This window comes from Canis aureus, chromosome 21 (assembly GCF_053574225.1).
Source record: "Canis aureus isolate CA01 chromosome 21, VMU_Caureus_v.1.0, whole genome shotgun sequence".
In the NCBI taxonomy this organism is placed as follows: Eukaryota; Metazoa; Chordata; class Mammalia; order Carnivora; family Canidae; genus Canis; species Canis aureus.
Window position 1 is genome coordinate 5973917 of NC_135631.1, and position 11502 is coordinate 5985418.

The 11502-nt window shown below is 52.4% G+C and overlaps 1 protein-coding gene across 4 annotated transcripts; it reads left to right on the forward strand.

The window, feature by feature from the left end:
* Positions 1-1014: 1014 nt before the first annotated feature.
* On the forward strand, positions 1015-4071 carry LOC144292415 (glutathione S-transferase P). 4 transcript variants are annotated; one of them, XM_077862634.1, is made up of 7 exons: positions 1015-1136; positions 1511-1546; positions 1851-1957; positions 2064-2151; positions 2517-2620; positions 3506-3613; positions 3802-4071. In XM_077862634.1, coding segments are annotated over exons 1-7 (633 nt in total). In that variant the 5' UTR covers positions 1015-1135; the 3' UTR covers positions 3991-4071. The 4 variants fall into 4 exon arrangements, with proteins under 4 accessions (XP_077718760.1, XP_077718762.1, XP_077718763.1 ...); XM_077862637.1 differs by lacking the exon at positions 1015-1136 and adding an exon at positions 1315-1332; XM_077862636.1 differs by lacking the exon at positions 1511-1546 and having other exon boundaries at positions 1103-1136.
* Positions 4072-11502: the final 7431 nt, after the last annotated feature.

The following is an 11502-nucleotide window of genomic DNA, read 5'->3' on the forward strand; positions in this document are numbered from 1 at the left end:
AATAAGGTGGTGCTGTTCAACACTTTGAGATGATTCACAATGCGCAGGACCTTGAAAAGATGAAGACTTTAGATAGGAAATCCCGAGTGCTCCATCTTACCATTCCTTGTTACTTGAATGCAGCCTCAGGGGTTTTGGATATGTGTAGTTTCCCTCCAATGTGGGACGTGACACCCAAGAAAGGCCAAAGGACAAAAGTCCTGGCACCAAAGGACAAAAGTTGCTGAATTTTGGAAAACCTGACTCTTGATCAGGGATGCTTGGGGCCAGGTGGGGGGAAGATCTTGATCAAAAGGGATAAATGTAAACCTGAATAAAGAAAACCTCGTTTAAAATGCGGTGGGGGCTGGGGGGGTGTCTCACTTAGGACCGCTCCTGGTCCGCTGTGGACAGCAATGGGAAGACTCCCATTCTACTACCCCAGCAGGAGGAAAATAGAGATTTTCTCCCCCTTTGCCAATAAGCCCAGCCAATGAGAAACTGTCACAACTCAGCCAACTCACCACCTCCCTCCTTCCAGTAGACCTTTCAAAGCAGCCCCCCACTCCCTCCTTTTTCTCCGGCGGTGTTTCTGTCTAACCCCCTGGTGTCGCCCAGGGTTTCACCACAGCTTGCTTGTCTCCAATAATGCTGCTTTGCTATTCCTGAATAAACCCATTTTGCTGGTAAAATAATTGCCTGTTCTGTTGTGAAGGTGGACAAAGGGTTTGTGCCTCTGAGGTCTGACAACCAAGCAGGGCTAGAGGCTGCAATCGGCAAACCCCAAGGCCACCGAAAGCTTCGGCAGCTGGTGCCCTCGCCCTCGCCCTCGCCCTCGCCCTCGCCAGCGAGCCCCCAGCGCCAGGCCGAGGATCCGCACGTCCTGCCCGAGGGCGGCGGGCGCAGGGGGGCGGGGGGCCTCGGGCGGGGGGCGCCAGCAGGGTTCGGGTCCCGCAGGGGAGTGGGGAGCCGGACTTCCGGAGCGCGGTGACTCAGCACTGGGGCGGGACGGGGCGGAACGGGACGGGGTGGGAGGGACGACCCTTAATAAGGCTGGAGGCCTGGCCGGGGCCTGAGCTCTGCTGCCGCCGCCGCTGCCACTGCTACCGCCGCCGCCACCGCCGCCGCCGCCGCCACCGCCACCCGCGCTGCAACCAGTGAGTCCCTGCCGCCTGGGCCTGCTTGGGGAGGGGCTGATGCTCCCGGGGGCCTCGGAATGCTCCCGGCTGGAGGCCTGACCGCTGGCTCCGGGTCAGAGTTCCTGGAAGGCCCTGCAAGGCCGTGCATCCCCGCCGCCCTCACCGCAGCGCCGGGATGGGGATCCAGGGGGCCCACGGGGCCAGCAGCGTGCAGGTGGGGCTTTGGGGGGGGGGGCGGGGAGGGCTGGGCGCCTCCAGTGCAGAGACGGGCTCCTAGGGCCCAGGGTGAGCACAGCAGGAAATGAGACTCCAGGGATGACAGATTGGTGCTCGCTCTCCCTCTGTAACATCCTTCCGCCGGCCTCTAACAAACTTCTCTCCCTCTGCTGCAGTGCCACCCTACACCATCACCTACTTCCCTGTTCGAGGTAGGGACCCCATGACTGGGAGCTGAGGGAGACAGAGGTTGGGGCTGCAGCCCACACCCCTTTACCCCCTGAGGGAGAGCCCAAGACCTCCACCGCACCCCTCCATCACGTGGGTACCAGCTGGGGCCTCCTTCCCTGTGCCCCTGAGCTCCCTAGGCTGGAGTATCCAGCCTCCTCACCGTGGCCCATCCCCTCCCTAGTCCAGTGAGGTCACTGGAGCAGTTCCTGCCCCCATGGGCCCTCGAGAGTGCTCTGAGCCTGGGGTCTCTGCACACATCCAACCAGCCAATTCGCCTTCCCCCAGGGCGCTGTGAGGCCATGCGCATGCTGCTGGCTGACCAGGGCCAGAGCTGGAAGGAGGAGGTGGTGACCATGGAGACCTGGATGAAGGGCTCACTCAAGGCCTCCTGTGTGAGTGACTGTGCCCAGAGGGGGTCAGGGGCTGGGCCACTGTGGGGCAGCGCCACTGTGGGGCAGCCAAGTTCAGCACTGCTGACAGAGCTGTGCCACCCTCCAGCTGTACGGGCAGCTCCCCAAGTTCCAGGACGGAGACCTCACCCTGTACCAGTCCAATGCCATCCTGCGACACCTGGGCCGCTCCCTTGGTAAGTCTTGAGGCTGCAGGTGGCCCAGAGCAGGGGTGGAGAAGCATCAGCCCAGTGTTCCCTCACATCTTGGTGCCTGCCCTCTGAACCTCTTTCACTTAAGTCAAGCTGCCTGGTAACACCGTGGAATGGAGGCAACAGAGGCTTGAGGAGGTTATATAAATTGCCCACTGTCAACCCCAGGTCTGCCTACCTTGCACTGCCACACTGGCTCTTGCTAAGTTCTGAGCACTTACTGTGCATCAGGATTGTCCCTTCTGGCCACATCTTCCTTCTCACCCCCTGGCTGTGCCCACAGGCAATGGCCTGGCCTGGCAGGAGTGTGTCAGGTGGCCAGTTCTGCATTTTGCTCTCCTGCCACCCAGGGCTCTACGGGAAGGACCAGCAGGAGGCGGCCTTGCTGGATGTAGTGAACGATGGTGTGGAGGATCTCCGCTGCAAATACGCCCTCCTCATCTACACTAACTATGTGAGCCCGGGCACAGGGTGTGGACACGGGAGGTGGGCACAACGTGGGGGGGATTGGGAGTAGGGATGGTGCGAACAAAGGCGTCCTGTATTCTCACCCTACTCCTCAGCCCTCATGTGGCTCTGGCCCAGCCTTCCTCCTGAGTCAAGGTCCCTGGGCTGGGTTGGGCTCAGTGCCAAGGACCAGGAGCTGTTAGGAACGAGACCTAGCCCTCACCCTCACTGCTGGGGGTGGACCCAGTCAAGTAGAGGGCAATGGCACAACCTGCAAGGGCAGGAGCCATACCTGGTTCCTGATAGCCTGGGCTGCAGAGGGCAGGGCTTGGAGGAGGAGGAGCTACAGCCAGCCCCTGGAAGGGAGTGCTGGCACTTCCAGCGGCATAAAGTATGAAGACATGGAGTGTATTTGGGGATCTGGGACCAGAAGAGTGGAGGCAAGTCATGTGTGTACCTATAGGAGAGGGAGAGGGAAAGTCAGGAGTTGGAGCTGGAGCTGGATGAGCAACGGGTCCAGGCCCCGAGAGCCTTGATACTGCTGGTTGGATAACCCCTGATGGCAGTGGGGGGAGCCACTGAGGAGTCAAAGCAGAGCCGTGTCCAGTGTGAGGTCTAGAAGGATCTTCTGAGGCTTTTGGAGTAGGGATCATGGCAGAGGTGGAAAAGTGGGAATGGGGTAGAGAAGAATCAGCAGCTGACCTGGACAGGATGTGGCAGTGGCTTGTGGTTGAGGAGTGAGCAGAGGAGCATCGAGGGCTCTGACCTGGGTGGGTGGTGATTCACTGAAATGGGGGGGGCAAACAGAAGGGGCACCTGAGGGCTGGGGCAGGGGCTGGGCAGGCAGCAGTGAGGATCAGGAGGGTAACATGCAGCGGTATCTTTCTGGCAGGAGGCAGGAAAGGAGGAGTATGTGAAGGCACTACCAGGTTACCTGAAGCCTTTTGAAACGCTGTTGTCCCAGAATGAGGGGGGCCAGGCCTTCATCGTGGGCAACCAGGTGAGCATCTGACCCTGTCCCCTCTGCACTGTTCTCTTCTTAAAAGATGGTACATAGATGCAGAGGGAACGCATAAACGAGTTACTCAGCAAAACTAGGCAGACTTAGGGAACAGCTCAGACTCCCTCCCCGCTGACCGCCATGCCCCCATCTGCTGAGTCCCTGGCCCCCTGCCCTCTGCCCTGCAGATCTCCTTCGCGGACTACAACCTGCTGGACTTGCTGCTGATTCACCAGGTCCTGGCCCCCAGCTGCCTGGACTCCTTCCCCCTGCTCTCGGCCTATGTGGCGCGCCTCAGCGCCAGACCCAAGCTCAAGGCATTCCTGTCGTCCCCCGAGCACGTGAACCGCCCCATCAATGGCAACGGGAAGCAGTGAGAGCTTGTGGAACCCTGGGCGGGAAGCTGGGGGGCTACCTGACTTCCTTTCTCCCTGACCAATAAAATTTTCAAGTGAGAAGCAGTGTTGTGAGCATCGAGTTTCTTGTGGGGAGGGCTCTCAGATCCTCAACAGGTTCAGGGGAGGGAGGGGGCAGCCAATTTGGATGCTGGAATCCTAAAACACATCAGAGTTTCTTCTTAGGGTTCTCAACCTAGTGTTTACTGAACTCTAGGAACAGGAATAAAAAAAAAAAAAAATACCAGTAAGAAAACTAACTATGGTTTCTGCCCTGGAGGTGCCCACAGTCTAGAGGGAGAAAAGCCTCCCTTATATAAACTTATGGGGATCCCTGTGTGGCTCAGCGGTTTAGCGCCTGCCTTCAGCCTAGGGCCTGATCCTGGAGTCCCAGGATCGAGTCCCACATCAGGCTCCCTGCATGGAGCCTGCTTCTCTCTGCCTGTGTCTCTGCCTCTCTCTCTCTCTCTCTCTGTGTGCATGTGTGTGTGTCTCTCATGAATAAATAAATAAAATCTTTAAAAAAAAATAAACTTATGCTTTCTAGTTTGGGCAGGCCGCCTGCCACATGCCCTCCGTCCATGACAGCAGAGCCCCAGAGCCAAGGGGTCTGGGTGAGGAGGGGTGTGGGTATGTGGGTAGGAGCACAGGAGCTCCGGGTAGCCCTTGGTTGGGTTGGTAGGAGGGTGAGTTGCGTCTGCTCAGGGAGGGGCCCTCCTGGCTTTCTCTTGCATCTTGGGCGATCCAGGTGGCTCTCCCAGGCTGTTTTTTTACCAATCCATGTCAGCCGGGCCAAGAGAAACAACACAGCCTGGGAGAGCTGGCAGTGGCCTGTCCAAGGTGGTGAGAGGCCTGTTGGTGCGTGAGAAGACCATCACAGAGTTTAAGTGACTCGCTGATGTGTGAGCCGAGACACTGCCAAGGTTATTCATTGTATTGCTTATGATCACAACAGGTTGAAAGATCCTGTTGTGAAAGAACGGTCCATCAACAGGAGACTGGCTGCATCAGAGGCGCATACCCCATGGGTTATGCCGCTGTACAAAAGCCTGGAGGAGGCCTGGACCGGGCTTCTCTGGCTCATGGCGGGCTGGAGCCACTGAGCACAGCCCTCTTTGCAAGAAATCTTTTTCTGCTGTTCACCTGTCAGCCTGGAAATGACCCTTCCCTGTCCCCCTTGCAGTTGGGAGGGTCCTTGTGACACACTCTGGCCTGCAGGCTGGGAGCAGGGTGAGGGAATCACTTGGCAGTGCAAGAGCCCAGCACTGTCCCCTGCCGCTGTGACTGGTGATGGCAGCCTCCGCCCAGCACAGGGACCACAGGGAGCAGAGCCCCCACTAATGTGGAGGGTACATGGTGTGGCTGAGCAATGACCTTGTGGTTTTACCTTAAGTTTCAGTATTAAAAAAAAAAAAGTTTTTTTTAAAGGTTTTATTTATTTATTCATGAGAGACACACAGAGAGGGAGAGACACAGGCAGAGGGAGAAGCAGGCTCCACACAGGGAGCCTCATGTGGGACTTGATCCCAGGTCTCCAGGATCATGCCCTGGGCCAATGGCGGGCGTCAAACCGCTGAGCCACCCAGGGATCCCAAGTTCCCATATTTTAGATCTGCTGTTACTACAGCATAATCTGACCCATCCTGTCTGGTCCGTGCTTCGTTCTCAGGCTAAGAGTATCTGGTCCCCACCCAGCTTTTTCCTGCCTCTGAAGGTGATCGCAGAGGAGTTGAGGAGGGCTTGAGGGAGAGGGCTGTGGGAGTACTCCCCATGCCAAAGCCAGGCCTCTCTGACTGCCCCAGACTAGACCCCGAGAGCAGGCAGCGAGGGGCAGCTAGAGTTCCCTCTGGGAGCAGGAAGACCCCGGCTGAGGGAGGTGACTGGACCTCTGGCTACAGGCCAGGAGAAAGTGGAACCGATGGATGAGCCTTCTCCAGGGGCTGTAGGCACCCCGGTTGCTACTCCTGGGGGCAGCGCTTGGCCTGAAGACGCTGGCCAGGTGATGTGGCCCCTGGTCGGAGGACAGTGCAGGACGATTTCAGAGCCAGGCCCTGCCTGCTCCTTCTGCCCTTCCTGGGGCGCTAAATTGTTCTTGAACATCTTGCTCATTGCATCCCAAAGGCCCCATCCCTGCGGACTGGTGGAGACTCATCTGTCCTCCATCTTTTTTTTTTTTTTTAATTTTTTAAAAAAAGATTTTATTTATTCATGAGAGAGAGGCAGAGACATAGGCAGAGGGAGAAGCAGGCTCCCTTCGAGGAGCCTGATGTGGGACTCAATCCCAAGACTCCAGGATCATAACCTGAGCCAAAGGCAGACACTCAACCACTGAGCCACCCAGTTGCCCCTGTCCTCCATCTTCCTCCACACCAGCACCTCCCGCATCTTTCGCCTGGGAGCCACTTCCCGCATAGCTGGTTCTATCAGTCCTCTGGATATAAAGAACAGCAAATGGAAGTAAGCAGTGCTGTTTACCCAGACTCACTAGCAAGAGTACTGGCTGCCACCCCTTGTGTTTGGCAGAGACAGGCAGGGAGAGGATTTGGGGGGACAAAGGAGACTTCATTGTGCCCTAGATAGGGGCCGCCAGCCTGGTGAAGCAGTGGGTAGGCTTAGTAGAAGTGGGGTGTCCACTCTCACCACTGCTATTCAACATAGTATTAGAAGTCCTAGCCTCAGCAATCAGACAACAAAAAGAAAGAAAAGGCATTCAAATTGGCAAAGACAAAGTCAAATACTCCCTCTTTGCAGATGACATGATAGTGTACATAGAAAACCCAAGGGATCCCTGGGTGGCGCAGTGGTTTAGCGCCTGCCTTTGGCCCAGGGCGCGATCCTGGAGACCCGGGATCGAATCCCACGTCAGGCTCCCGGTGCATGGAGCCTGCTTCTCCCTCTGCCTGTGTCTCTGCCTCTCTCTCTCTCTCTGTGACTATCATAAATAAATAAAAATTAAAAAAAAAAAAAAAGAAAACCCAAAAGACTCTACCCCAAGATCGCTAGAACTCATACAGCAATTTGGCAGTGTGGCAGGATACAAAATCAATGCCCAGAAATCAGTGTCATTTCTCTACACTAACAATGAAACTGAAGAAAGAGAAATTAAGGAATCAATCCCATTTACAATTGTACCCAAAAGCGTAAGATACCTAGGAATAAACCTAACCAAGGAGGTAAAGGATCCATATCCTAAAAACTACAGAACACTTCTGAAAGAAGTTGAAGAAGACACAAAGAGATGGAAAAATATTCCATGCTCATGGATTGGAAGAATGAATATTGTGAAAATGTCAATGCTACCTGGGCAATTTACACATTTAATGCAATCCCTGTCACAATACCATGGATTTCCTTCAGAGAGTTGGAACAAACAATCTTAAGATTTGTGTGGAATCAGAAAAGACCCTGAATAGCCAGGGAAATATTGAAAAAGAAAATCAGAGCCAGGGGCATCACAATACCAGATTTCAAGTTGTACCACAAAGCTGTGATCATCAAGACAGTGTGGTACTGGCACAAAAACAGACACATAGATCAATCGAACAGAATAGAGAATCCAGAAATGGGCCCTGAACTGTATGGTCAACTAATATTTGACAAAGCAGGAAAGACTATCCACTGGAAAAAGAACAGTTTCTTTAATTAATGGTGCTCGGAAAATTGGACAGCCATGTGCAGAAGAATGAAACTAGACCATTCTCTTACATCATACACAAAGGTAAACTCAAAATGGATGAAAGATCTAAATGTGAAACAAGAATCCATCAAAATCTAGAGGAGAACACAGGCAACACCCTTTTTGAACTTGGCCACAGCAACTTCTTGTACGATACATCTATGAAGTCAAACCAAAGCAAAAATGAACTATTGGGACTTAAACAAGGTCAAAAGCTTTGCACAAGCAAAAGAAACAGTCAACAAAACTAAAAGACAACCTACAGAATGGGAGATCAAATAAAGGGCTAGTATCCAAGATCTATAAAGAACCTATTAAACTCAACAGCAAAGAAACAAACAATCCAATCATGAAATGGGCAAAAGACATGATGAGAAATTTCACCAAAGAAGACATAGACATGGCCAACAAACACATGAGAAAATGCTCCGCATCACTGGCCATCAGGGAAATACAAATCAGAACCACAATAAGATCCCACCTCACACCAGTGAGAATGGCGAAAATGAACAAGACAGGAACAATAAATGTTGGAGAGGATGTGGAGAAAGGGGAACCCTCTTGCACTGTTGGTGGGAATGTGAACTGGTGCCGCCACTCTGGAAAACTGTGTGGAGGTTCCTCAAAGAGTTAAAAATAGACCTGCCCTACGACCCACAATTGCACTGCTGGGGATTTACCCCAAAGATACAGATGCAGTGAAACGGCAGGACACCTGCACCCCAATGTTTATAGCAGCGATGTCCACAATAGCCAAACTGTGGAAGGAGCCCCGGTGTCCATCGACAGATGAATGGATAAAGGAGATGTGGTCTATATATACAGTGGAATATTATTCAGTCATTAGAAACGACAAGTACCCACCATTTGCTTCGACGTGGATGGAACTGGAGGGTATTATGCTGAGTGAAGTAAGTCAATTGGAGAAGGACAAACATTATATGGTCTCATTCATTTGGGGAATATAAAAAATAGTGAAAGGGATTATAGGGGAAAGGAGAGAAAATGAGTGGGAAATATTAGAGAGGGAGACAACATGAGAGGCTCCTAACTCTGGGAAACGAACAAGGGGTAGTGGAAAGGGAGGTGGGCGGGGGGTTGGGGTGACTGGGTGACGGCACTGAGGGGGGCACTTGATGGGATGAGCACTGGATGATATGCTATATGTTGGCAAATTGAACTCCAATAAAAAAAATACAAAGAAAAAAAAAAAGAAGTGGGGTGTCCTGTGTCACTGCTCCAGGGGCAGATTTGTCTTTTTCTGGTTGGTCCTAAGTAGGAAAGGGGAATAAACACCAGGGAAGCTATCACTTATTAATCAAGCCCTAGATGTTCTGGGCAACTAGTACAAGCAAGGCTTACTGTCTGGCTTCCTGCATTGTTCCTAGAGATCGTCTGACTTCCCACAGAAGAGATCTACGTACAACTGCTGACCTCCTGGCTGGCTGTTGCAGAGAAGAGGTGAATTTTCTGAGAAGATTGTTGTACCTTGTGGGTAAGAGTTCTGCTTTCATATGTGGTTTGCCATTGTCTGTTGTGTACGCAGAGCTGCATCTTTCTGGAGACATGTGACCCCCGCCACGCCAACCAGAAGCCTCTTCCTTAGGCATTGGAAACTTTAGTGGAGAAACATCCTGCAGGGAGAAAACAGGATGCCACTCATTCTCCTTTCAAGGAGCAGCTCCTGATGCATTTTAAGCCCTGGGGCGGGGGGGGGACTGGACACTTGATCATGGGGCACCAGAGGAACAGTCTGAGTCACCCATCGGAAAACCAAGACAGAGATGCTGTGCCACACAGCACCACCCCTGGGGCACATGGTTACCACAGGATCTGCTGAGCAGTCCTGGGATCCCAGGAGATCCCAGGAACTTGGAAGAGACAAGACTGGGGAATTGGCATTGAGGTCGTTGATAAAGAGGTTTAAGAGCGGGCCTTGAGGGTAGCCTGTGGGAATGCTGGCACAGAGGACTCAAGCTGCAGAAAAATCCAGTCGGGGCTGATGGTCTCCAGCAGGCTAGCACTGTGTCGCCCTTCCCCAGCAGACCCAGTGCCTACTGGTTGGGTTTTCAGGCACCTGTGTCGCATAGCAAACTTGGTGACTCCTCACTTGGTCATAATCAGTGGGTGAGACTGGGTAGCCTGCAGGCCAGGGGAGGGTCCCCACACTCAGCCTTGGGACCCTGTGCCCAGCCTCCAGCCCAGCTTCTGGAGTGTGTGCAGAGAGCCCATAGCCCAGGTGGGAGACTGGGGGAGTGCTCTGGGAGAAGTGGAAACTGACATTAGGGGGCCTCCACCTACTGTGAGGTTTACAAGCCCCTCTGCTACCCAGAACTTTGGTCAATTTTCCTGCTCACTCCTGACGTGACAAATATCAAACAAAGGGCAACAAATAATTGCCAGCTACTTGAAAGTAATCTCTACATTAAAAGACAGTAATAAACTGGGGGAAAGAAAAGGAACTCAAAAAATATAGAGACTACACATGCCACATAAGAAGCCTTCAAATAAGCTTTAATCATTATCTTCAGGGAGATAACAAAAGATAGTACATCCAGGAGATGAGAAAAGGAGGCTGTTATAAAGGGCATTCAGGGCACCTGGGTGGCTCAGTGGTTGAGCGTCTGCCTTTGGCTCATGGCGTGATCCCGGGGTCCTGGGATCAAGTCCCACATCGGGCTCCCCACAGGAGCCTGCTTCTCCCTCTGCCTGTGTCTCTGCCTCTCTATGTCTCTCATGAATAAATAAATAAAATATTTTTTAAAAATTGAGCATTCAGAGAAATAGAAGGAACTCTTGGAAATTAAAAATGTGATAGAAATGAAAAATCTCGAGATAAAGTTGAAAAATATATTTGAAAATAGAACAAAAGGATAAAAGCATGGAAAGATAAGAAAAATGGTATTATTCTAGGAGGTCCAGAGAGAGGGAGAGACTAGAAGGTAGAAAAAAAAAGTGGGGGGAGGGGCACCTGGATAGCTCAGCAGGTGGAGCATCTGCCTTTGGCTCAGGTCATGATCCCGGGGTCCTAGGATCGAGCCCCATGTTGGGCTCCCTGCTCAGCAGAGAGCCTGCTTCTCCCTCTGCCTCTGCCTGCCACTCCTTCTGCTTGTGTGCTCTGTCAAATAAATAAATAAAATATCTTTTTAAAAAGTAGGGAGATTATCAAATTTTCCCAGGACTTAAGAAGACTGGCTTTTGAGTTGAAAGGCACAGTGAGTGCCAGACACATTGACTGAAAAAGGAACCACAAAACAGATCATAAAATTCCAGAGCCCCTGGAGAGAAGATAAAGACCCTGCAAGCTTCCAGAAGGAGAAACATACACCACACATAAGGAATGAGGAATCTGGGGCTGCATCAGATATCTTGTGATTTTGGAATTTGTCCACAAATAGTTGGACATCCAGGTATCTCTATGCTCTCCGTGTGGCTGCTTGGATGAAGAGGACATAGTGAGTGGAAGGGCCACTGTGGAGTTTCCCAGGCTGAATTAGGAAAGGTCACAGTTTCTCTTGAGACAACTCACTTTGGTCATTGTGCAAAAGTTCCAGCTACCCTGAGGCTGCCACACGGAGACTCCACATGAGAGACCAGAGAGGGTAGGAGGGGGGTGGTGAGGGAGAGAGCCAGCCAGCCAGTGAGGCACAGTTGTTCCAGACTCCAGCTCCTTTCCTAGCCCTGTCCTGCCAAGTGAGGGAAGAAGACCTCTAAGTGGCACTGACCACAACTGTCATGTGATATGATCACATGAAACCCTGAGAAAGAACTGGGTGAGCCCATTCAACCCCCAGATTCATACTCAGACAAGATGTCCT

Bases quoted from the DNA above. Each gene is read 5' to 3' on its own strand.
- LOC144292415 (XM_077862634.1), top strand. The intron at 2,621-3,505 runs GTGAGCCCGGGC...TCTTTCTGGCAG, and splicing joins TCCTCATCTACACTAACTAT to GAGGCAGGAAAGGAGGAGTA. The intron at 3,614-3,801 runs GTGAGCATCTGA...TCTGCCCTGCAG, and splicing joins CCTTCATCGTGGGCAACCAG to ATCTCCTTCGCGGACTACAA.